The 26,082-nt window shown below is 56.3% G+C and overlaps 2 protein-coding genes across 10 annotated transcripts in view; one reads left to right on the forward strand and one right to left on the reverse strand.

Moving 5' to 3' along the window:
- Positions 1–26,082, forward strand: part of LOC116955291 (ras-specific guanine nucleotide-releasing factor RalGPS2) — a 210,592-nt gene that overhangs the window by 163,788 nt on the left and 20,722 nt on the right. The window lies entirely within an intron of this gene.
- On the reverse strand, positions 1,829–21,736 carry LOC142905826 (uncharacterized). 5 transcript variants are annotated; one of them, XM_076053006.1, is made up of 12 exons: positions 21,422–21,736; positions 17,854–18,165; positions 15,110–15,265; positions 14,474–14,705; positions 13,561–13,671; positions 12,586–12,977; positions 11,184–11,620; positions 10,491–10,694; positions 8,533–8,729; positions 6,427–6,563; positions 4,918–5,051; positions 1,829–3,750 (listed from the first exon to the last, which is right to left on the reverse strand). In XM_076053006.1, exons 3-12 carry the CDS (start codon positions 15,262–15,264, stop codon positions 3,551–3,553), a joined length of 2,199 nt encoding a protein of 732 aa, XP_075909121.1. In that variant the 5' UTR covers position 15,265; positions 17,854–18,165; positions 21,422–21,736; the 3' UTR covers positions 1,829–3,550. The 5 variants fall into 5 exon arrangements, with proteins under 5 accessions (XP_075909121.1, XP_075909120.1, XP_075909122.1 ...); XM_076053005.1 differs by having other exon boundaries at positions 21,417–21,736; XM_076053007.1 differs by having other exon boundaries at positions 21,413–21,527.

Genomic DNA, 26,082 nt, shown 5'->3' on the forward strand with positions numbered 1-26,082 from the left:
GGCTAGGAGATGTTAACTACCTCGCGTGGTCTGTAGGAGGTCGTGGGTTCGATCCCGACCCTGACGCCTGCTGTGTATTTGGAGTTTGCGTGTCTCTCTCTCTCTACCTGTGGTCGCGTGGATTTTTTTCCAGGTCCACCGGTTTTTTTCCCCCTTCATTTAGAATCGGCGTCACGCATGCCGAGTCATTTGTTCCTGTGATTGTCCACGTGACGATGATGATAAGCCACTTCGTCGAGCTATCATTTGTGTGGCCAGCTCGCTTCTGACAAACGAGCTACGTAGCTCGTTGGGGGCCTTTACACCTGCTTAAATTTTTTTAAAAATCGTTAAACAAAATATAGATAGAAGGCGGTATGGCGAATGTGAGCTCCGCCTCTTCTATCTGCACGCGATGGAGTTTTGCCATCCCGCTGGGTGCTCCGGTTACACTTGTGTGTAAAGCAGACTCTTGATTAACCGCATGCAGTTCACTGCCTCCTGGCTTGCTGTGGGTTAATTGCCATCTGTGTTCCATCTGTACGGGGATTGAGCGTTACCCTACGCCCCTGCACGTGCGGGTTATCTCCGGGTACCGACTGCAGGTTTTGCCCCCACGCTTATAAAGTACGGCTCGTTGGACGGACCGAGTCGGCCAGACATTCCCAGTGCGTCGCCGGCGGTGCTCCGGGCGATCGTTCGGCGCCGGTCTTTAAAATCGCTCGGAAACGCCGCGATGCTTTCGCATACCGGACGCGCGGGTTTTCCGCCGGGGTGGTTGGAGCGGGGTGGCGGTGTCCACAGCGGGCTCCGTGCACCGGGCCCCGGCGGCGGCCCAGCGTTTGCCGGCCGTCGGGGAGCCTCACGGTTCGAATGCGGCCCGGGGGGGCCGCCGCCCCCCCGGCTTGTTGCAGAGGAGGTTGCCGATTTGTTTGGTGGATTATTTATTTATTCATGCCGTGGCATCGCCGGCGCGCTCCGTCTACGCGAGAGGCGTCCGTCCCGCTCACGCGGGCCGGCGTTGGTAAAGTGGCGATGTTATTTCTTTGGTGAAGTGGCGTTAGCGAGCGCCGACCGCGGTGGGGGCGGGGCGGGGGGGGGGGCGGGGACGTGCAAAAACGCGCACCCCGTAGTTCCCCGCCCCCCCCCCCCCCCATCGCCCCCCGCGAGATGAATCGCCTGCGCGTGAATTAGCGAATTAATTAATCCGAGCGTGTGCCGTGGTTTCTCTCTCGAACACGTGGCAAGGATTCATCACGACGGGATCGCAGCTGCCTACGGCAAATGGAGTTCAATTATATCGTTCATTCTGTATATATATATATTTTTTTACGAACACAAACCCACACTCGTTTTCTTTTCAAAGTATATCCCCTTTTCGATGTTACACATATATTTTCGGCAGCGCGTTGTTCCAGTTTTCCGCGCGCCCGAGTCGCTCGCATCATCTGCCGAGCACACGCTTGCTTGGCAGGCTGGAGAGAGACGCGCGTAAGCCAAGCCACCGCCACCGCAGATTCTAAACGATCCCTCCTGTAGCCCACGCAGGGGCGGGCGGCGGTGGGACGGGCCCGCTGAGCGAGGGCTGTTAACGAGCACCTATTGAGGCCGGCACGGCGGTGCGCCCATCGGGGTGGGTGGGGGTGTGGTGTGGCGTTCGCCTGTCCGCTTCAGACTCCCGCCCCACCCCTGCCACACGGCGCCAGATACACGCGGGGGGGGGGGGAGCGGCAGGAGCCACGCCAACGTCACGTGGTTTCACTCATCCGGTGATGCACGTGCGGCGACGCGCGGGCGCGCGTCGCCGTCTCTAAATCGGGGTGCAGAGGACGCGGGGGAAAAAAACGAGGAATGTTTTTTTTTTATTCGCGCGCTCGTCGCAGTGAAAGGCGAGGCGGAGACGCGGCGGGGCAGCTCGGGATTTGAAATTTAGAAGCGGTGGCGTAGGTCGAACTCCGTGCATGCAGCGTATTGTGTGCTGTGTCGTCACGTAGTGTATGGAAGTGTATAGTAGCGAGTACGTATGCTCTTTCGCACCGTACGTGGCCAACCGTGCCAATTGGAGGTGCAGTGTTGAGTCTGGGCAATGTTAATCTATGAGTAGTGTTAGTCTACGGGTAGTGTTAGGCTATGGGTAGTGTTAGGCCACGGATAGCGTTAGGCCACGGATAGCGTTGAGTCTATGGGTCGTGTTAGGCTTTGAGTAGTGTTGAGATTATGGGCAGTGTTGAGTCTATGGGCAGTGTTGAGTCTATGGGCAGTGTTGAGTCTATGGGCAGTATGTATATTTGTTGAACTTCTTTCGCACCGTACATAGCGAACTGTGCCAATCAGGGGTGTGAAACATTGGTTGATACAACTTTAAAATTAGTTGTAGCCCAGCTGCGACTCCTATTGTTTTTGGTTTTTACCGCCGTTATAAAAGTTGCGTTTGAAATTGTACCAAATCGAAGGAAGATGCACCAGGAAGATCACATTCGTGATTGTGATGTCCACTTTGGCTCTAAAGATAAATAACGTGATGATGACAACAACATTGATGACAGAGATGTTATTTTTTTAAACTGCAGTTTGCTGAGCACAGGGCCACCAAGGCCCACAAAATGCCAAGCGGCCAAAGTTATAATCGATAAGATTCAAACACGACCCTTGAGTTGAGCAAGGTGATGACGATGATAACACTGACGTAGAAGACGATGCTGTTGCTGCTGCTGCTGATGATGATAATGACGATGGCGACATTGGCAGCGTCCCGTCCCATCCGAAACCATTCCATTACCACGGCCGCTGACAATAATCCACAACACGGCTGTCAAGTAAAAAACGAGGGCGATCGATAACAACGACTGGTCGGCGACTAGGTGATGATGATGATGATAATAACGCTATGATATAGCCTGATGATGCTGCTGCTGCTGATGATCGAGTTTAACACGAAGGCTTTCGCGACTAATATCACCCGTAATACAAATCACGTAAATATACTTACGCGATCTAACCCAAAAAAACCTGTATTATGGATGATGATGATGATGCTGACGAGAACACGGATATACCAAGCTGATGATGATGATGATGCTGATTTGCGATGGCGACATTGACAGCGTTACGTCCCTACCGAAGCCATTCCCTCGCCACGGCCACTGATAATCATCCGCGACACGGCAATCGAGTCGACAACGAGGGCGATCCATTACAACGACGGGACAACGACGATGGCGAGTTGACGGCGACGATAACAATGACGCTGACGTAGAAGACGATGCTGTTGCTGCTGCTGCTGCTGCTGATGATCGATCCAGCACGATGAAGATGGCGATCATGACGACACTGATGTATCAAGCCGATGACGATGATGATGCTGATTGCGATGGCGACATTGGCAGCGTCGAATCCCAACCGAAGCCCCCCCCCCCCCCCCCCGACTCCCTCACCACGGCCGCTGACAATAATCCGCGATGCGGCAATCGAGTCGACAACGGGGGGCGATCCACGACGCCGACGCCGGCCGCACGTGACGGGCGCGGCGGCGGCGGCCGCCCCCTGCCACCGCCGCCGCCGCGCCCGCCGCTCAGTGGTAGAAGTTGGGGTTGGGCCGTATCATGAGCACGATGCTCTTGAGCGAGTAGGCCGTGCCGCGGAACGTCGTCCAGTAGGCGCCGTCCTGCTCGCTGCCCGTGTAGCGGCCGCCCTCGTACCACACGCCGTTGAGGTTGGCGTGCGAGCACGCGTTGTACCACCAGCCGCCCTTCTGGTGCTGCGCGCAGTTCCCTGCGGCGCGGGGCGGTGGGGCGGTGGGGCGGGGGGGGAGAGACGGGACGTCATGGACGAGCGATGCGAGCACGCTTGGTAAAGTAAAACAAATATATATATCTTTTGCGCACCGTACGTAGCCAACCGTGCCAATTGGAGGCGCAGCGTTGATTATGGTGTGTCTGTGTTAATTCCCTCTACTTAAGGTCTGTGTATATGTCTGCGGTTCTGTGTTTCCTCTCTCTCTCTTAAGCTCTTCTGTACCTGATGATGATTGCTTGTGTTGCAATGGAAACGTCGTATGCTATTATATAATACTGGTAGGAACGAAGTTGTAAACTGAGTGTACCAGCCTGCAATAGATTAATGTGTCCGTCCGTCCGTCCCCTTTCAATACTTTAACGAAGTGAAATCTCGTGCTGTTGGGGTGTAAAAATACAATTGCGCAAAATTCCAATGTTCCTACCAGCCCACCCTGCAGGGACCTGTTTTTATTTTTTTACTATTTCTACGTGACTTTACCGAAAAAACCAAAGAGTAATATATGTATAATAATAATAATGTCCCGGTTAATTCCGGGTCGTGGATTATCGGTTGCGCGGGATATATTTGCCGGTCTCTCTGGTTGCTCGGAGGTCAGAGTCGCTGCTGAGCCGGCACCGCTCAAGCTCCTGGGTTCAAATCCGGGTGTCGGCCGATTGCCTGCGATTGAACCGGATTCTCAAGTGCACGAGTTGATGGTCTCAGCCCGGTTATCGATGGCTTAGGGACCCATAGGTTCGCATAGAGACCCATAGGCTCGCATAGAGACCCATAGGCTCGCATAGAGACCCATAGGCTCGCATAGAGAGCCATAGACCCCCATAGACTGAGCTGTGGTTAAACCGCGTTCTCAAGTGTAGCTAGTTGATGGTCTCGGCCCGGTCACCGCTGACTGCGCTTGCAACTTCATCACGTTGATTCTTATCACGTTGATTCTTATCACGTTGATTCTTGCCGCACGTTTAATTCGGCCGAATAGCTGCCGGCGAGGCCTGCCCCTGATGCGCTACGAAGGAGGGGGTGTGGGGGGGGGGCGTGGGGGGGGGCATTGCACGGCGGTTGCTATGGATGCGGAAACGCGTCGAGCCGATTCGTCGTGTGCGCGCGGTGTCAACTGCGGCGTAGCCAATCGGCGAGTTTCACCCCTGAAGGCGTCGTTGTCGCGGTCGTAGGTGCTGAACGGCTTCCCGTGGTGCAGCCCCATCGAGTCGCCCGCCATGCCGCGGAAGTGGCCCAGCCTCAGGCGGTAGTTGTCCTCCTCGCTCTCCACGCGGAAGCTACGCCCCACGCGGAGAGGGGAGAGGAGATGAGGGGAGAGGAGAGGGGAGGGGAGAGGAGGGGAGTGGGGGGAGTGGGGGGAGTGGAGGGGAGTGGAGGGGAGTGGAGGGGGTGGGGAAGGTGAGATGAGAGGGGGTGGGGAAGGTGAGATGAGAGGGGGTGGGGAAGATGAGATGAGAGGGGGTGGGGAAGATGAGATGAGAGGGGGGGAGATGAGAGGGGGGGAGATGAGAGGGGGGGAGATGAGAGGGGGGGAGATGAGAGGGGGGAGATGAGAGGGGGGGAGATGAGAGGGGGGGAGATGAGAGGGGGGGAGGGGATGGTAGTCGCTCAAGATGAGAGTGGTGGTTACCCCACCCTCTACCCACTCCCCTACACCCACCCCCCTACACCCACCCCCCTACACCCACCCCCCTACACCCACCCCCCTCTACCCACCCCCCTCTACCCACCCCCCTCTACCCACCCCCCTCTACCCACCCCCCTCTACCCACCCCCCTGCACCCACCCCCCTGCACCCACCCCCCTGCACCCACCCCCCTGCACCCACCCCCCTGCACCCACCCCCCTGCACCCACCCCCCTGCACCCACCCCCCTGCACCCACCCCCCTGCACCCACCCCCCTGCACCCACCCCCCTGCACCCACCCCCCTGCACCCACCCCCCTGCACCCACCCCCACTACACCCACCCCCCTACACCCACCCCGCCAATGAAGCTCGAGTTTTGGCCAAAATCCTTCTTGTTAACAAGTTCGTTCATTAGCTTTGACTGCGTGGGCTTGTCTCTCTATCCGTTTTGTGTCTGTCCATCTGCTTCATTCGTCTGCGGGTCTGTGTCACTCCGTCTTGCTGCCCGTCTGCTCAGTTGTCCGTCCGTCGTCCCGTCCCTCCGTTAAAGGGGGGACGGGACGACAATGCCGGGAACCCGGGGGTGCGGCCCGGCCTGCTGTGATTGTTAACCGGATTCTCTGTCGTGTCGAGCCGGCGGACTCTCCTCGTGCAAAAGAACCCGTTCCGGACTGCGCGCGGATATTGTGACCTGTGGCCCCGTCAGCTCGCCGTGGAACTGCCTGACCTGTGGGGACGTGGGACCCACGACGATCTGCCAGTTGGGCGGGGCTTGCGTCGTAGCGACCGTATTAATCCACAAGCTGAACGATGCGGTGATTTTTTTCCCGTTAGACGACGTCGCTTGCGACGGTCGGGCATTTTTCGGCGGGGTGCGGATAGCGGTGGTGGAATCGCGGTGGCGGTGGAATCGCGGTGGCGGTGGAATCGCGGTGGCGGTGAAATCGCGGTGGAATCGCAGCGTGCGAATCGCGGCGGTGGTGGAACCCGGGTGGCGGTGGAATCCCGGTGGCATCGGCGGTACCTGCCGTACTCGGCGAAGGCGCGGCGCCCGTCCCAGTCCTGCAGCGCGACGAGCAGGCGGTAGTTGCGCTCGCTGGTGAGCGCGTGCATCGTTTGGAGCCCCAGCCAGTGCTCCTCCTCCACGCGGCCAAAGCCGATCTGATCGCCGGCGCAACCGGGCACACGACTCGCCGTCGCTGACTCGCTCGCCCGCCCGCCCGCCCGTTCGTTCGCTCACGAAACTCACTTGCACACTCGCCATTTCGCTCGCTCGCGCATTCGTTCACTCACTCGTGGACAAAGATCCCCCCCGCCGCCTCCGTAAATCCTCAGCAGACTGTTGGGGTAAGTGCTGGTTAGCGAGCAGCACTATCAGACAAAGGCCTAACCATCAAACAAAGACGGTGGGTACCGCATCGCGCGCTTTCAGAAGCGCTTCTGCGGCCGTCTGGAACGCTCTTACTTCCGATATTAGGGAGGCACTGGAAGCTGTGCACTTTTAATTCATCGTCGTCTAGATTGACAAACTCATTTGCTTTTTGTGTTTAGTTTATGATCAACCCCCCGCACCTCCAATTAACACGGTTGGCTTTGTACGGTGTGAAAAAAGTTCAATATACACACTGCCCATAGACTTAACACTGCCCATAGACTTAACACTGCCCATAGACTCAACATTGCCCATTGACTCAACACTACCCATAGACTCAACACTACCCATAGACTCAACACTGCCCATAGACTCAACACTGCCCATAGACTCAACACTACCCGTAGACTCAACACTACCCATAGACTCAACACCGCCCATAGACTCAACATTGCCCATTGACTCAACACTGTCCATAGACTCAACACTACCCATAGACTCAACACTACCTATAGACTCAACACTACCCATAGACTCATCACTACCCATAGATTTCGATTTAAAGCTTTCGTGACTGCAAGGATTCATCTTCTTTGGTTCTTTCGGTAAAGTCACGTAGAATGAGAATAAAATAATAAATTGATAAAATAAAATAACACAATAATATTCTCACGACGTTTCGGCCACAACACAAGCGGCCTTCATCAGGTGAAGTCTCGTCCCTTCACCTGATGAAGGCCGCTTGTGTGACTCAACACTGCCCATAGACTAACACTGCCCATAGACTCAACACTCCCCATAGAGGAATAGGGTTTTCCCTTTTAACTGGCACAAAAACTGACACCTTTATTCAAGGCATCATGTTTGCAATAACCACAACACAAGCAGTCAAAATGCAAACAAAAAAGACAACTCTGATAATAATATGCACTGTCCTTGAATTTGATTGGTCCACACCCGAGACGGCTTTTCTTAGAGCCTAGTCTCCATTGGTGTTGGACCAGAAGACGCCAAAAGGCGTACAACTCAAAAACAGCGCCACTATCAGAGTATTGAGGGCTCGGGGTGAGCCATTAACATTATGAGACCTTTGCCAGTAACAAGATATAGGAATAGGTTTTTACCCTTTTAACTGGCACAAAAACTGACACCTTTATTCAAGGCATCATGTTTGCAATAACCACAACACAAGCAGTCAAAATGCAAACAAAAAAGACAACTCTGATAATAATAATATGCACTGTCCTTGAATTTGATTGGTCCACACCCGAGACGGCTTTTCTTAGAGCCTAGTCTCCATTGGTGTTGGACCAGAAGACGCCAAAAGGCGTGCAACTCAAAAACAGCGCACTATCAGAGTATTGAGGGCTCGGGGTGAGCATTTGCATTATGAGACCTCCTTTGCCAGTAACAAGATATAGGAATAGGTTTTTACCCTTGTAACTGGCACAAAAACTGACACCTTTATTCAAGGCATCATGTTTGCAATAACCACAACACAAGCAGTCAAAATGCAAACAAAAAAGACAACTCTGATAATAACAATATGCATTGTCCTTGAATTTGATTGGTCCACACCCGAGACGGCTTTCTTTAGAGCCTAGTCTCCATTGGTGTTGGACCAGAAGACGCCAAAAGGCGTACAACTCAAAAACAGCGCACTATCAGAGTATTGAGGGCTCGGGGTGAGCCATTAACATTATGAGACCTCCTTTGCCAGTAACAAGATATAGGAATAGGTTTTTGTGCCCCCCCCACCTTGTACGCGTCCCAGTCGCGCGTGAACGAGACGGAGCCGTCGCTCCGACGCTGCACCACGGTCCAGCCGCCGGGGTCGCGCTCCTGGTCGCACCACGCGTGCCGCAGCAGCGGGCTGCCGGCGGCCGGCCGCAGCAGGTAACGCCCCGAGCGCCGGTAGCCGGCGTCCCACGCCTCCTGGCAGTCGCGCCACGGCCCTGCCGCGCGCGGGAGGCCGGCGGTGGTGTTAGTGGGAAGGGCGGTGCCGCGGTGAGGGTGGCGGCGTTGGCGGCGGTCGTGCCGACGGTGTCGTCGCCAGTGGTGTGAGCAACAGCAGCAGCTTCGTTGGCATCGGCGGTTGTCAGGACTGTCAGAAGTGTCGGCAGCAGCAGCGTCATTTCCATAGGCGTCATCGGCAGCGTCATTTCCATAGGCGTCATCAGCAGTGTCATTTCCATAGGCGTCATCAGCAGCGTCATTTCCATAGGCGTCATCAGCAGTGTCATTTCCATAGGCGTCATCAGCAGCGTCATTTCCATAGGCGTCATCAGCAGTGTCATTTCCATAGGCGTCATCAGCAGCGTCATTTCCATAGGCGTCATCAGCAGTGTCATTTCCATAGGCGTCATCAGCAGCGTCATTTCCATAGGCGTCATCGGCAGTGTCATTTCCATAGGCGTCATCAGCAGTGTCATTTCCATAGGCGTCATCGGCAGTGTCATTTCCATAGGCGTCATCAGCAGCGTAATTTCCATAGGCGTCATCGGCAGTGTCGTTTCCATAGGCGTCATCAGCAGTGTCATTTCCATAGGCGTCATCAGCAGCGTCATTTCCATAGGCGTCATCAGCAGCGTCATTTCCATAGGCGTCATCAGCAGTGTCATTTCCATAGGCGTCATCAGCAGCATCATTTCCATAGGCGTCATCAGCAGTGTCATTTCCATAGGCGTCATCAGCAGTGTCATTTCCATAGGCGTCATCAGCAGTGTCATTTCCATAGGCGTCATCAGCAGTGTCATTTCCATAGGCGTCATCAGCAGTGTCATTTCCATAGGCGTCATCAGCAGCATCATTTCCATAGGCGTCATCAGCAGTGTCATTTCCATAGGCGTCATCAGCAGTGTCATTTCCATAGGCGTCATCAGCAGTGTCATTTCCATAGGCGTCATCAGCAGTGTCATTTCCATAGGCGTCATCAGCAGTGTCATTTCCATAGGCGTCATCAGCAGTGTCATTTCTATAGGCGTCATCAGCAGTGTCATTTCCATAGGCGTCATCAGCAGTGTCATTTCCATAGGCTTCATCAGCAGCGTCATTTCCATAGGCGTCATCAGCAGTGTCATTTCCATAGGCGTCATCAGCAGCGTCATTTCCATAGGCGTCATCAGCAGCGTCATTTCCATAGGCGTCATCAGCAGTGTCATTTCCATAGGCGTCATCAGCAGCGTCATTTCCATAGGCGTCATCAGCAGCGTCATTTCCATAGGCGTCATCAGCAGTGTCATTTCCATAGGCGTCATCAGCAGTGTCATTTCCATAGGCGTCATCAGCAGTGTCATTTCCATAGGCGTCATCAGCAGCGTCATTTCCATAGGCGTCATCAGCAGCGTCATTTCCATAGGCGTCATCAGCAGTGTCATTTCCATAGGCGTCATCAGCAGTGTCATTTCCATAGGCTTCATCAGCAGTGTCATTTCAATAGGCATCATCAGCAGTGTCGTTTCCATAGTCATCATCAGCAGTGTCGTTTCCATAGTCATCATCAGCAGTGTCATTTCCGTAAGGATCATCAGCAGTGTCATTTCCATAGGCAGTGTCAGCATCAGCAGTGTCAGTGGTCTCATGTGTTATTGGTATCTGTAGTGTTATTAGTAGTCACTATGTGTTGGCGTTGAACTTCTTTGGCACCGCCGTACGTTGCCGACCGCGCTCAAAGGAAAGGAGAGCAGCAACACTGAACGCAAAGAGGCTCCGATCACCTTCCAGCACCACGTGCGGCTTCTCCGTGGTCCGCACCGCGGCCCCGTCCGGCGCGGGCGGCACGGCCGCGCCGCGGGAGCCGTGCCGCATCACCGCGTTGTCCGGTGCGGCCGCCGCCCCCCCGCCGCCGCCACGATTCCCAACCTCCGGGCCACCGTCACTCCCGGGCGCCCAGTTCGCGCCTCCGTCGACGGCGGAGAGTCCTGGGGATGTAGAACGACAGCGGAAACGTTCGGAGCGCCGTTCGGCACGGGCGCCATCGCCACGAGGGCGGTGAGAACTTGGGTTAGAGTCTCATTGCCAAGAGTGACCTGGAAGAAAAACTAAAATAAAAAAAATAATTCCGTCGGCACCGAGGCTACCGCAAGGCCCCGCGGGAGCGGGCCCTCGGCGCACAGTTTTGGCGCCGGCCATCGTAGCGCGGCGGCGGTCGCCACGGTTCTCTGCGGCGAGTAACGACGTCTTTAAAAAACGACGGCGCTGCTGCTGCTGCTGCGCCTCTCTCTAAATAAAATTAACTCGGAGCCGCTCGCGCGTTTCGAGATTCGGCGGTGAACCGGGACACCCCGCCTTCCCCTACACCCTGCGACTCGCGGACGACTCTGAACGGGGAAAGGGTTGATTTCCCGTGATCTCTAAGTCGGCTCAAACCGTGACCCCCCCCCCCTTGCATCAAGCGGCATGCGCGCTACCTTGCTTCCCCGCCCAGCCATCGGTGAGTCCGTGCTGCCGTCGCGCCGTCTGCGTCCCCACCGCCGGTGTTCGCTCGCTCCCGCGTGCTCCCTTTTCCCGTTCTCCCGTCGCCAATCTCCCCGCGGCGTCACCTCCGCTTCCTCCTCCGCCTCCTCCGCCGCAGCCGTACGAAGTTTCCGAGCCGGCAGAGCCTCCGCCGTTGGCCGTCGCGCGCCAGGCGCGGTCCGGCGAGGGGATCGGCGACGCGACGGCGCCACCGCCGTCAGCCCCTCGCTCCGCCGAGGGCGTCGACGGGGGGCCCCGTGCCCCGTCGGTCGCGCGGCGGGGGTCGGTGGGGGGCGGCTGGGCGTCGAGCGGCCGCTGGCGGCAGCAGCGAAGGCCCAGGCGGGCGAGCGTGGCCGTGTGGTTGCCGACGGTCTCCGATAGGGAGTCGTAGCTGCACGGGTCTCGGGGGGGGGAGAGCGAGACATTGTTTGTCGAGCACCCGCCGCCGCCTCTCGCGTTCACCACCACCACCCACGTTGCATTGCGCGGTTCTTGAAATATATAATTTCTTTGACCGAATTCGAAAAAAAAATACTCCTCGTTATTTGGGTTTTGCCGAACTCCACTCTGCCCCCCGTAGCACGCCTGGGGTTTCTCTGGGATCACTGGCTTACCCCCCCCATGCGTCCTTTCCCCCCCCCCCGTTTCCTCCGGGTTCTCTTATTTCATCTCATGGCAAATTTTTTAAAAATAAAATACCATACACAATGTAGCCGTTATTGGCCATAAACGTCGCAATGCTGACAATGTACTCTGCAAAGTTCTCGATTAGGATCACACACCTGTCAACACCTTATCAGTGCCCTACCTTATTACCAATTCAGAACTTATTGGTCACCCCGTGCCCCTTATAATTCTCAACGTTCATCCTACAAAGTCCCATCACAAGGAGAGAGGCACAAACAGATACACATTTTTTCTTTGATCGTATTGAAACGGCTGTACGCCGTATGGACCTGAAAGCTCCATTTCCCTGTACAGGAATATGGAGTAAACCGTATGGGTTAACAGGTATGGGATCGCACGAGATGTTAACTACCTCGCGTGGTACGCGGGAGGTCGTGGGTTTGATCCAGACCCTCACGCTTGCTGTATATTTGGAGTTGGCGGTGTTTCTCTCCCCGTGGTCGCGTGGATTTTTCTCCGGGTCCTCCGTTTTTTTCCCCTCCACATTTAGAAAATGTGCGTATTCGATTATAAGTTTCCACGTGCTGATAAGCCACTTCGTTGAGCTATCATTTGTGGCGAGGTCGCTTTAAAAAAAGAGCTACATAGCTCAGTGGGCCTTACCTGGTAAAATAAAAAAAAATAGTTTAGTTTGAAATCCGTTGTAGGCCCGCAGCGCGTGCGACTCACGTGCTCTGGATGCGCGCGTAGTGTCCGTGCAGACCCAGGCTGTGCGTCTCCTGCTCGCTCACGCGCTTGTGCAGCTCCGTGCGAGCCACTTGGAGGGTGCGGCCCTGCCGAGATCCACCCTGACCACCGCCGCCGTAGTCGCCACCGCCACTGCCGCCGCGATCCAGCACGGTCTCGCGCAGGATGCGCGCGTACAGCGCCGTGACGCGCTCGCCCACGGCGCGGCCGGCCCGGCGGAGCGCCTGCACCGCCGCCCGTAGCCCTACGCCGCCTCCGCCGGTCGCGCCGCCGTCTCCGCCGCCACCGGCGGCCGCCGCCGCCGCCGCCGCTGCCGCCGCCACCACCAAATCCTCCTGGTCAGGGTCCGGAGAGTCGTCTCGCGGTGTTGACAACTCGCGCGTAGGATTGGGGGGGGGGGGGGGGGGGTCACCACTCACAGCTCCGCACGGACAGATGCAAGAATCCACTTGCCGTGCTGTGCGAGTGTCTCTTGGCCTTCCCCGCAGCCAGCAGCAACCCGACAGTACCCAAGCAGTCTTCCCGTTCTAGTCCGCAACTGCCTCTCACCCTGCCACCCACCCTGCCACCCGCCCTGCCACCCACCCTGCCACCCGCCCTGCCTCCTGCCCTGCCTCCTGTCCTGCCTCCCGCCCTGCCACCCACCCTGCCACCCGCCCTGCCTCCCGCCCTGCCTCCCACCCTGCCACCCGCCCTGCCACCTGTCCTGCCAACCGCCCTGCCACCTGTCCTGCCACCTGTCCTGCCACCAGCCCTGCCACCTGTCTTGCCACCCGCCCTGCCACCTGTCCTGCCACCTGCCCTGCCACCTGTCCTGCCACCAGCCCTGCCACCTGTCCTGCCACCTGTCCTGCCACCTGTCTTGCCACCCGCCCTGCCACCTGTCCTGCCACCTGTCCTGCCACCTGCCATGCCTCCCACCCTGCCTCCCGCCCTACCACCCGCCCTGCCTCCCACCTCGAACTTCTCGCCGATCTCCGTCGAGTCGTCCAGGTCGGAGAGCTGGCGCTGCAGCAGGGCGAGCTGCCGCCCGTGGGTGCCCAGCTCAGCCCAGAACTTGTCCACCGCCTGCAATGGAGCAGTGCCTCCAAGTAAAGCTACTAGCAAGGCGTTATACCTCGTGGTAAAGCTGCGAGCGAGGCAATTATATACCTTGTGACATAGCTACTAGCAAGCGTGTTAAATTAGCAAGGCATTATACACATTGCAGTATAGCTACTACCAAGGCATTGTGTGTTGTAGCTACTAGCAAGGCATTATATTCCTCGCGACATAGCTACTAGCGAGGCGTACAGCCGTTTCAATACTGGCAAAAAAAAGTGTTTTGTCTATTTTTTGTGTTTCTCCCTTGTGATGAACGTTGAGATAGCTCAACGAAGCGGCTTGTCATCACGTGGAAATGTCTAGCAGCAGCCAAATACTCTTGATCGCTTGACGTCGATTCTAAATGTGGAGGGAAAGACTGTACGAGCCGGAGAGAGAAATCCACGTGACCGCAGGGAGAGAGACAAACGCAAACTCCAAATATACAGCAGCAGCTGGCGTCAGGGTCGGGATCAAACCCACGACCTCCTGCACACCAGGCGAGGTAGTCAACATCTCTTAGCCACCGTGATGATGATGAGAGAGAGAGAGAGACACGCAAACTCCAAATACACAGCAGGCGTCAGGGTTGGGATCGAACCCACGACCTCCTGTACACCAGGCGAGGTAGTTAACATCTCATAGCCACCGTGATGATGATGATGAGAGAGAGACACGCAAACTCCAAATATACAGCAGCAGCAGGCGTCAGGGGTCGGGATCGAACCCACGACCTCCTGCGTACCGCGCGAGGCAGAGCGAACATCTCCCAGCCGGCGCGACTCACCGCCGCCGCCGCCGCGATGCCGGCGGGGGTCCCTGCTTCCGGGGGGGCGCCGGCCCCCTCCTGCAGCACGCAGATGGGGCCCGCGGGCAGGTGGGGGGGCACCACGAAGGTGTGGTGGCAGGCCGCGGCGCCGGCGGCGGTCGCGCCGGCGGCACTGGCGGAGGCGGTGGTGGCGGCGGCGGCAGCGGCTCGCTTGGCGTCGTCGCGTATCCTCGTCGCCGTGTGCACGTAGCTGCGGCCGCGAGCGACACGGGAGGGGGGGGGGAGAGGGTGGAATGCCAATGGCGGTGAGAGGCTCCGATTTTTTTTGTACGAATCTGACGAAAGGCGAAAGCGTTCTTGTGCTGTGGGGTAGACTCATGCTAAGTAGACTCACGGAGGGTAGACTCATACTGGGTAGACTCACGGGGGGTAGTAGACTCATGCTGGGTGGACTCACGCAGGGTAGACTCACGGGGGTAGATTCACGGGGGGTAGACTCATACTGGGTAGACTCACGGAGGGTAGATTCACGGGGGGTATATTGACGGGGGGTAGACTCACGGGGGGTAGACTCACGGGGGGTAGACTCATACTGGGTAGACTCACGGAGGGTAGACTCACGGGGGGTAGACTCACGGGGGGTAGTAGACTCACGCGTGCCTGATGTAGACGAACTCCGTCTCGTTGACGTGCTGTCCCAGTCGCTCGACCCGCACGTCCGTCTCGTCCTTGGCTTGGTAGCCGACCTCGGCGGCGGCGGCGGCGGCGGCGGCCAGTGACAGCAGCAGACACACGCACGTCCTCGCCATCCTGGCAAACGCCAAGACCCACCACCACCACCACCATCGTGTGCAGCCTTCAACAAGCGCTGTTACGGCGTGATTGCAGTGCGGCCGGCCGCACACCTCTGTCTCCTTTATCTGCCGATGTGGTGACGTTCACGCGTCGCGAGCCGGCGCTCGTTTGAGACGCGAGACCCGACACGATGTCCGTCGCCGGCGTTGACCGCGAGTGGGAATCGAATTCGGGCGGGCTGGGTTCGTAGGTCGGCGCGCTGACCACGAGACTTCAGTTCCCCCGTCACGCGCGTGCACGCACACACACACACAACAACAGCCATTCGCCACTAAGCGGCGGTTACGTCACTACGGCGCTTGCGGTAGGCCATGTGCACGTTGAAGCCACGCAAAGTGGCAGGAGATCACGGGGCCAGCAGGTGCCATGGGTCGACTGACTGAGACGCACGAAAAAAAACAAAGATACACCTATGAAGGCCGGCATGGCTATGTTGTTACACGCCGTACCAGGTACTCATTTGAGACCTTGGGGAGGCCCGTGACTGGTTCAAATAATGGTCACCGGTGTTGGCCGTCAGCGGGAATCGAACCCGGGTCGCCAGGTTCGTAGCGCGGTGCGCTAACCACTATACTACCGCTCCCCTACGCATACACACGCGCACGCACACACACACACAAAAGCAGCTGGCAAAGACCCCCCCATGCAACCTCGGCCAGACCAAGTGCTCTTAGCCAGCACCTGGGCGCCCCGTCAGACAGACACCCAGCCGCAGGGCTCGAACTCAGGGTCTCGGTCACGCTGGCACATTGCCTCCGAGACGACGGCAAATCGCGGGCCGCCCGGGAGTCGAAGTCACTCGGTGGGCAGCGCCTGAGGCCCCACGATCTTAGCGGTGTAACACGTGGAGCAGGCTTTCGCGGCCACAATTATGCACAACAAGGCGTTTTTTTTTATAATTTCCTTTTCTTTTTCTCGGTCTGATCGCGCGGATGTGAACGTGTCGTCGTTAGACCCGTCGCCATCGCTCCCCTTACGCGGTCGATATGGCAAGGTTTGTCACGTAAGCAACAACCGTGCCGATTAGCGAACTGCTTTGGCACTGACCGGTTGGGTGTTGGAGGTGAACTCTTCCCCGACCTCGCGGTTAACGTAGCGAACTCTCCCCGACCTCGCGGTTACCGTAGCGAACTCTCGGTTACCGTCGCGAACTCTCCCCGACCTCGCGGTTACCGTAGCGAACTCTCTCCGACCTCGCGGTTACCGTCGCGAACTCTCCCCGACCTCGCGGTTACCGTAGCGAACTCTCTCCGACCTCGCGGTTACCGTCGCGAACTCTCCCCCGACCTCGCGGTTACCGTAGCGAACTTTCCCCGATCTCGCGGTTACCGTAGCGAACTCTTCCCCGACCTCGCGGTTGCCGTAGCGAACTCTCCCCGACCTCGCGGTTACCATAGCGAACTCTCCCCCGACCTCGCGGTTACCGTAGCGAACTCTCCCCCGACCTCGCGGTTACCGTAGCGAACTCTCTCCGACCTCGCGGTTACCGTAGCGAACTCTCCCCGACCTCGCGGTTACCGTAGCGAACTCTCCCCGACCTCGCGGTTACCGTCGCGAACTCTCCCCGACCTCGCGGTTACCGTAGCGAACTCTCGGTTACCGTAGCGAACTCTCCCCGACCTCGCGGTTACCGTAGCGAACTCTCCCCGACCTCGCGGTTACCGTAGCGAACTCTCGGTTACCGTAGCGAACTCTCCCCGACCTCGCGGTTACCGTCGCGAACTCTCCCCGACCTCGCGGTTACCATAGTGAACTCTCCCCGACCTCGCGGTTACCGTAGCGAACTCTCCCCGACCTCGCGGTTACCGTAGCGAACTCTCGGTTACCGTAGCGAACTCTCCCCGACCTCGCGGTTACCGTCGCGAACTCTCCCCGACCTCGCGGTTACCATAGTGAACTCTCCCCGACCTCGCGGTTACCGTCGCGAACTCTCCCCGACCTCGCGGTTACCATAGTGAACTCTCCCCGACCTCGCGGTTACCGTCGCGAACTCTCCCCGACCTCGCGGTTACCATAGTGAACTCTCCCCGACCTCACGGTTACCGTAGCGAACTCTCCCCTGACCTCGCGGTTACCGTAGCGAACTCTCTCCGACCTCGCGGTTACCGTAGCGAACTCTCCCCGACCTCGCGGTTACCGTAGCGAACTCTCCCCGACCTCGCGGTTACCGTAGCGAACTCTCCCTGACCTCGCGGTTACCGTAGCGAACTCTCCCCGCCATCGCGGTTACTGTAGCGAACTCTCGGTTACCGTAGCGAACTCTCGGTTACCGTAGCGAACTCTGCCCGACCTCGCGGTTACCGTAGCGAACTCTCAGTTACCGTAGCGAACTTTCCCTGACCTCGCGGTTACCGTAGCGAACTCTCAGTTACCTTAGCGAACTTTCCCTGACCTCGCGGTTACCGTAGCGAACTCTCGGTTACCGTAGCGAACTCTCCCTGACCTCGCGGTTACCATAGCGAACTCTCCCCGACCGCGCGGTTGCCGTAGCGAACTCTCCCCGACCTCGCGGTTACCGTAGGGCGGACGTCTCTCCCGCTCACCTGCCGCTTTCAGTCCCTCCTCTCCTGGCCACAGTTAACTCGTGGTGGGGGGGGGGGGGGGTGCGGCGTGGGCCGGAGCGCGGTGGAAACGCGGCCGACGGTAACGCCGTTCTTGTTTCTCCGCGAGGCTTCAATGCGGAGGCTCGCTCCTCGTGGCGGGGGTGGGGGTGGGTGGGGGGGGGGCCCGCTTCTGGAGCGGTGCGTTGGGAACGAGCGAGCCCGCTCCTCGTTATTCTCTCGTCCTACTCATCCTCATCCTCCTCCTCGCCGTCTCGTCGGCGAGAGTTTCACTCGGCCCCTGCGACGCTTTCCCTGCGCCGAGGCCGGGGGGGGGAGGGAGGGGGTGCGGGCGATGGGGGAGGAGCGGATTTAAAAAAAAAAAGCAAAAAAAACTCATACACAACAAAGAGTCTTCGGTGGCGGCTTGTGTGTCACGGTCGTTATTTATATATTTACATAGCTCACATGTGCGTTACGTTATCTGTGCGTATCTGCGGGCGGTGGGGCGGGCGGGGGGGGGAGTATTGGTCCGTGTGAAGCGAGTTCTGCTCTGTGGATGCGTTTTTCTAGACCGAGGGGGGCCGCCAGCGGCGGGGTGAGGACGCCGGCTTCGCGCCGCTCGGCTTGCGAATCCACGAGCGGTGACGGACTCGATTCCGTCTCCTGGCGGCGCCCCCGGTTGAGTGAACCCCCCCCCCCTTCGCCCCCCCCCCCCCCCACCAACCCCCCCCCCCCCCGCACCAAACTGCTGCCCCTGTACGACCCGAGCGTGGTCAACGGGGTTCGCCGCAGTCGCGTGCGTGGTGGGGCAGAGCGTGGGTGTGTGGTGACTCCCGCGTCTTCCAAGACATCTGGCCAGCGCTCGGAGAGAGAGAGCGAGCGAGAGAGAAAGACTGAGAGAGAGAGACGGAGAGAGAGCGAGCGAGAGAGAAAGACGGAGAGAGAGAGAGCGAGAGAGAGCGAAAGACAGAGAGAGAAAGACAGAGAGAGAGAGACAGAGAAAGAGAGAGAAAGACAGAGATAGAGAAAGACAGAGAGAGAGAAAGACAGAGAGAGAGAAAGACAGAGAGAGAAAGACAGAGAGAGAAAGACGGAGAGAGAGAGTAGCATTTAGGCTGAACGAGATTTGGGGAAAAATTTCTAATTGCGATTTTTCTGACAGATATTGAGATTTGATTTGCATATTTAACTTTTTAAAGTCAGGCTTCAGTTCAATATTCACTGTGTGATAGATGTAAAACACGTGATGGAGCATTACCACGTGATACCATCAACATATGAACTGTTCTGTACATTCTAATGCAAGGATGAGAACTTCAAATGTGTGAATTGCTTCCAACATGTATTTATTTAAAAAAATGTAATAGAACAATCAAACATAGAACAATTGTTAAGTTAAAGTTATAAGCAGCCTTTGCGATTTGCCCAAAAAAGAGAGAGCGAGCGAAAGACGGAGAGAGCGAGCGAGAGAGATAGAGAGAGAGAGATGGAGAGAGAGAGAGAGAGAGCGAGAGCGAGCGAGAGAGAGAGATGGAGAGAGAGAGAGAGAAAGATGGAGAGAGAGAGAGCGAGCGAGAGAGAGAGAGACAGAGCGAGAGAGAGAGAGAGAAATGGAGAGAGAGAGAGCGAGCCAGACAGACAGAGAGTGGCATTGAGCAATTGCAGGGCTGCAGCTTTAACTTTTTATCGCAGCAACGTTTTGAGTGTCAAGAAGGGCGATTGCCCGAGACGTTGGCTACCACGTTTATTTATTTTGTTTCCTCTCTGCGTCCGCGTTATTGACGGGCGTGTGTTGAGGGTTTCTACCGTGTCTTAGGTGTTTTTTCCTGTGTGCACACTGAGTCACTGTAGAGGCATGGACACAGAAAAGAGAAGGGAGTATTGGGTGGGTGAGTGAGTTGGTGAGTGGGTGAGTGAGTGAGTGAGATGGTGAGTGAGTGGGTGGGTGAGTGAGTGGGTGAGTGGGTGGGTGAGTGGGTGAGTGAGTTGGTGAGTGAGTTGGTGAGTGAGTTGGTGAGTGAGTTGTGAGTGAGTGGGTGAGTGAGTGGGTGAGTTGTGAGTGAGTGGGTGAGTGAGTGGGTGAGTGAGTGGGTGAGTGAGTGGGTGAGTGAGTGGGTGAGTGAGTGGGTGAGTGAGTTGGTGAGTGAGTTGGTGAGTGAGTTGGTGAGTGAGTTGGTGAGTAGCTGAGTGAGTCCTAGACATAGACACAGGAAGAGAAGGCAGATCTGAGCCCCCTGTGAATCTGGGAGTTATAGAATTACATTCTCAGCTGTTGACTTGTACACCAAATGTAATGAATCGAGGGGAGGAGGCGGAGGAGGACGGGAGGGAGGAAGTTGTTCTCAGAAATGTTTAAAAATTACTTCACTTGTCCACATGCATATCGAGTGTCACTGTCGCAGTGTGGATGGATTACACACGTAAAATATATCACTTTGCATCACGGTAAGTTATAGGTTCTGTGTGCCGGCCCGAGTCAACTTTGAGAATTAGTTTTCTTGGCTCGGTGGGCTTTGCTGGGGGAAACAAGCTCCTGGCTCAGTGCATGCGAGTGTGAGCGAGTGCGTCGTGCGGGGTAGTTCGTGTATAAGTCGGTCGCACAATCGACGCACACCCACTTGTGCGTGTGTGTGTGTGCACGCACGTGCGTGTGTGTGTGTGCACGCACGTGCGTGTGTGTGCGAGTGTGTGTGTGTGTGCGAGTGTGTGTGTGCGTGAGCGGTAGTGTAGCGGTTAGCGCGCTGCGCTATGAACCTGGCGACCCGGGTTCGATTCCCGCTCACGGCCAACACCACAGTGACGATTATCTGAACCGGTCCCGGGCCTCCCCTAGGTCGACTCAGCCTCAAATGAGTACCTGGTGCGGTGTGTAAACATTGCCACTAGGGAGACAATGGCGGTCGGGCGTGGTGCTGGCCACCCACCCCCTCGTGTACCGTTCCGGCCTTCATAGGTGCTCGCTAACAGCACTTGCCCCTACAGTCTGTTAAGGCTATATGGGGGATCTTTGATCTTTTGTGTGCGTGCAAGTGTGTGTGTGTGTGCGCGCACATGTGTGTGCACGTGTGTGCGTGTGTGTCTGCCTGCAACGAGGTGCGGTAGTTGTGGTTAGCGCTACAATACCGCCGACCCGAGTTCTTTTCCCGATTATCTGAACTGGTCCCGCGCCTCGCCTAGGTCGACTCGGCCTCAAATGGGTACCTGGTGCGGCGGTGTGTAAAAACTCCGCGACTGGAAAGACAAAGGCGGCCGGGCGTGGTCCCTCCCTCCCACCCTCCCTCGCGTGCCGTTCCGGCCTGCACGCACAGGTGCTGCTGCTCGCTAGCGGCACTTGCCCCGACAGTCTGTTACAGGCTACGCTGTTGGGGATCTTTGCCTTTTGTGTGCCTGCGTGAGTCGAACGCGAGCGGGCGCACCGCGTGCGCTGCGTGTGTGGACCTGCGACGGACGCGCGAGTGAGCTACGCGTGAGCGGGGTGTGTGTACGTGTGTGTACGTGTGTGTACGTGTGTGTACGTGTGTGTACGTGTGTGTGTGTGTCTGCGTGCGCGCGCGTGTACGTACGTTACCCGTGTGTGCTGCGGCAGTGCAGATCCCGGCTCTCGGTCGAGACACCAAAGGGGAAATGTGTCGCGGGAGCGGTTGGCGTTCCTTCCCAAGAATTCACCATTTCTTAGAAAAATCTTTGCGGACTCCCCTCGTGCTTGCGCTCTCACGCGCTCACGCTCTCTCTCGCTCCTCCCTTCGCTCCCTCGCTCGTTCGCTGACTCGCTCCCTCGCTCGCTGACCCGCTGACCCGCTCGCACAGATAAAGACGGAGATTGCCGCCCCGCCGTGTGGCCCCAACAGGCTGTTGGGGCAAGTGCCCGTCAGCGAAGTAGCGGCCACCTATGTGAGGCCGGCACCGCACGCGAAGGTGGGTGGGTGGCCAGCACCAGGCCCGGCCGCCTTTGTCTCCCCAGCGCTGAACTTTACACACCGCACCGCAAACTAATTGAAGGCTGCGTCGACCGAGGGGGAGGCCCAGGACCGGTTCAGATAACCGCTACCGGTGTTGGTGGTCGGGTCGCCGGGTTCGCTGTGCAGCGCGCTAACCGCTGCACCACCGCTCCCCACATCAAAGATCCCCCGTGTAGCCTTTAACAGACTGCTGGGGCAAGTGCTGTTAGCGAGCAGCTATGAAGGCCGGAACGGCACACGAGGGGGTGGGGGGCCAGCACCACGCCCGACCGCCTTTGTCTCCCCAGTGGCGACGTTTACACACCGCGACAGGTACTCATTTCAGGCTGAGTGGACCTAGGGGAGGCCCAGGACCGGTTCAGATTATCGTCACCGGTGTTGGCCGTGAGCGGGAATCGAACCCGGGTTCATAGCGCAGCGCGCTAACCGCTACACCACCGCTCCCCACATACACACAGACAGACACACCACACGCACACACGTACGCACGTATACACGCGTACACAACAACAACAAAATGAGTTATTTAAATATTTTCAAGACTTACCAGCACAATTATTCAATAAACTGTACGATTTTTTTTCCACTCGACAAAGCTCAAATATGTGGCCTTTGGGGGGGGACTCTTGTCTGTAACCATGGGTTACACTTTTTAAAATAAACAAGGGGTGTGGTCCCAATACAGAAGCGGCAGTCCATGCACACTGCAGTCTTCGCTCGCTCAAAGGTTATCACCGTAGCCGTCGGCAGGCCGGCATCATTGTTATCATCGGCTGCGGCGTTATCATCATCATCAGCAGTGGTATTATCATCATCAGCAGCAGCAGCGGCACGATCAGCAGCAGCAGCGTAGTCACTGGAAGCAGCAGCATCGTCGCCACATGCAGAGAAAATTGTCGTCATCATCATCATCATCATCGTCGTCGGGCAGCAACAGTGATTGTCATCATCATTAGCAGCGGTATCATCATTAGCGGCATCGTCTTATCTCTAGAGCACCTTAGCTGTGTGTTTAGTTTGTTGTCCTTCCCCAGCACCTCCGATTGGCACGTCAGCTACTTACGGTGCGAAAGAAGTTACACATACATACTGCCCATAGACTCAACACTGCCCATAGACTAACACTGCCCATAGACTCAACACTGCCCATAGACTCAACACTGCCCATAGACTAACACTGCCCATAGACTGACACTGCCCATAGACTCTATACTGCCCATAGACTCTACACACTACCCATAGACTCTACACTGCCCATAGACTCAACACTGCCCATAGACTCAACACTGCCCATAGACTCAACACTGCCCATAGACTCAACACTGCCCATAGACTCAACACTGCTCATAGACTCAACACTGCCCATAGACTCAACACTACCCATAGACTCAACACTACCCATAGACTCAACACTACCCATAGACTCAACACTGCCAATAGACTCAACACTGCCCAAAGACTCAACACTACCCATAGACTCAACACTGCCCATAGACTCAACACTGCCCATAGACTCAACACTGCACCATAGACTCAACACCGCCCATCGACTCAACACTGCCCATCGACTCAACACCGCACCTCCGATTAGCACGTTTGGCTACGTACGGTGCGAAAGAAAGTGCCAACGTACACACGAACAACACGTACGTAGCTCGAGGCGCCTGGGGTATTTTTAAAGCGGTAACAAAAACCCGAGCGTGGTTTAGAGGGCAAGGGGGGGGGGGCAGTGGACGGGACGAGGAATGAGCGACCGTAACGGGGGTCACACGCGGGGGGGGGGGGAGGTGAGGGCGGGGGGGGGTCACGAAAGGGCAGCAGGGGAGGGATGGGAGGGAGTGGAGGGGGCGAGGGGAGGGAAGGTGGAAGGCAGTGGGCGATGGAGAGGAGAGCGAGGCTTCGAGAGGGGGAACGAACGTTGATTTCACGGGGTGGGGGGGGGGGGGCACCGTTTAATGTTCGTGAGGAAGGGCAGCAGTAGCACCATCGCGGTCGTTATTGTTAGCGCCTTCGATTAGCGCCGGGTGGCAACGCATGGTACGGAGGAAGCTGAACATGCGTACGGCAGTAGCAGCGTTATCATCATCTTTATCAGCATAATTATCATCTTTAGCAGCATATATATCATCTTTAGCTGCATAATTATCATCATCAACAGCACCAGCGCCGTTATTTTCATTAGCGCCTCCGATTAGCGTGGTTGGCTCAACATGCATATGACAGTAGCAGCAGCAGCATCATCATCTTTATTTAGTAGCATAATTATCATCTTTCGCAATCATTGTCATCAGTAGCACCATCGCCGTCATTATCAATTAGGGCCTCCGATTAGCGCGGTTGGCAACGTACGGTGCGTAAGAATCCAAACATGCGTACGGCAGTAGCAGCGTCATCAACAGCGGCGGTAGGATCATTATCATCATCATCATCATCTTTAGCACCTCTTCATATGTGCAGTGTCATCATCAAATCCACAGGGGGTGATTGGGCAATGACTTTCGTGGTACCTGGGACTGTGAAGCTCCCTCGCTGGATTTTGTCGTCACTGGAAGTCCGGTTCGGTCGAAACCTTCAGGTCACCGTGTGTCACATTACTCCTTACCCCCCCCTCCCCGCCGCCACCCATTGTTTGTCTGCGTCAACCCTTTCCCGTTCAAATGACGTACGTGTACGTACGTGTACGTGGTAGTCCATGGGTAGTGTTAGTGATGGCGTACGTGTTAGTCTATGTGTAGTGTTAGTGATGATGTACGTGTTAGTCTATGGGTAGTGTTAGTGATGGTGTACGTGTTAGTCTAAGGGTAGTGTTAGTGATGACGTACGTGTTAGTCTATGGGTAGTGTTAGTGATGGTGTACGTGTTAGTCTATGGGTAATGTTAGTGATGACAAGTCCATGGGCAGTGTTAGTGATGGCGTACGTGTTAGTCTATGTGTAGTGTTAGTGATGGTGTAGGTGTTAGTCTATGGGTAGTGTTAGTGATGGTGTACGTGTTAGTCTATGGGTAGTGTTAGTCTATGTGTAGTGTTAGTGATGGTGTAGGTGTTAGTCCATGGGTAGTGTTAGTGATGACGTACGTGTTAGTCTATGGGTAGTGTTAGTCTATGGGTAGTAATAGGTTTTTACCCTTTTATCTGGCACAAAAAGGGTAAAAACCTATTACTATATCTTGCTACTGGCAAAGGAGGTCTCATAGTGTCTATGGGTAGTGTTAGTCTATGTGTAGTGTTAGTGATGGTGTACGTGTTAGTTTATGGGTAGTGTTAGTGATGGTGTACGTGTTAGTCTATGGGTAGTGTTAGTCTATGTGTAGCGTTAGTGATGACGTACGTATTAGTCTATGGGTAGTGTTAGTGATGACGTACGTGTTAGTCTATGGGTAATGTTAGTGATGACGTACATGTTAGTCTATGGGTAATGTTAGTGATGACGTACGTGTAAGTCTATGTGTAGTGTTAGTGATGATGTACGTGTTAGTCTATGGGTAATGTTAGTGATGACGTACGTGTTAGTCTATGTGTAGTGTTAGTGATGACGTACGTGTTAGTCTATGTGTAGTGTTAGTGATGACGTACGTGTTAGTCTATGGGTAGTGTTAGTGATGACGTACGTGTGTACATTGTCGGAACGCAATCGGAAGTAAAAGGCCGCGGGGGGGAGGGCCGTGCGGCACAGTTTCGGCGCCGGCTGCCGTAGAGTGGCGGCGGTCGTGTCGCTACGGTTCCCTGCGGTGAGTGACGATGTCTTTAAAAAAAAAAAACAGTGGCACCGCCGCTGCTACACCTCGCTCGAAATAAAATGAACGCGTTCACGAGGTTCGGCGGCGAACGGGACGCCCACGAACGGGACACCCGCGCGTCGCCTTTGGCGTCATTTCATTATCATCTTCATCAGTGTGATCGATTAGCTTTTTCCCTTCCTTCCGTCACGAGCCCTCCTTGGCAAGGAACGACATTTTTACACGGCCGACCGCTGTTTGTTGCCTTTGGCCCGAGCGACGGTGGGAATCTGATTCCGTTCATTGGGATTCTCGGCTGCAGTTCCCCGGGCTCAGCAGCGGCGTGCCCCAAAACCCCGAAGCGCGGCCCGTTGTGTTCCAGCTCACGCGCCGCATTTTGCCTCTAGCCAGGCGGCGGTGGCGCACGCCGTCAATCCGGCGCTGTGGCGGCAGCAGTAGCAGCAGCACTTGCAGTAGTAGAAGTCGCAGCAGTAGTAGTCTCGCAGAAGTAGTAGTCGCAGCATTAGCAGCAGCAGAAGTATAGCAGTAGTAG

The sequence above is a fragment of the Petromyzon marinus genome, chromosome 59, assembly GCF_048934315.1.
Source record: "Petromyzon marinus isolate PM22_M1 ecotype Great Lakes invasive population chromosome 59, UKy_Petmar_22M1.pri1.0, whole genome shotgun sequence".
NCBI classification, from domain to species: domain Eukaryota; kingdom Metazoa; phylum Chordata; class Hyperoartia; order Petromyzontiformes; family Petromyzontidae; genus Petromyzon; species Petromyzon marinus.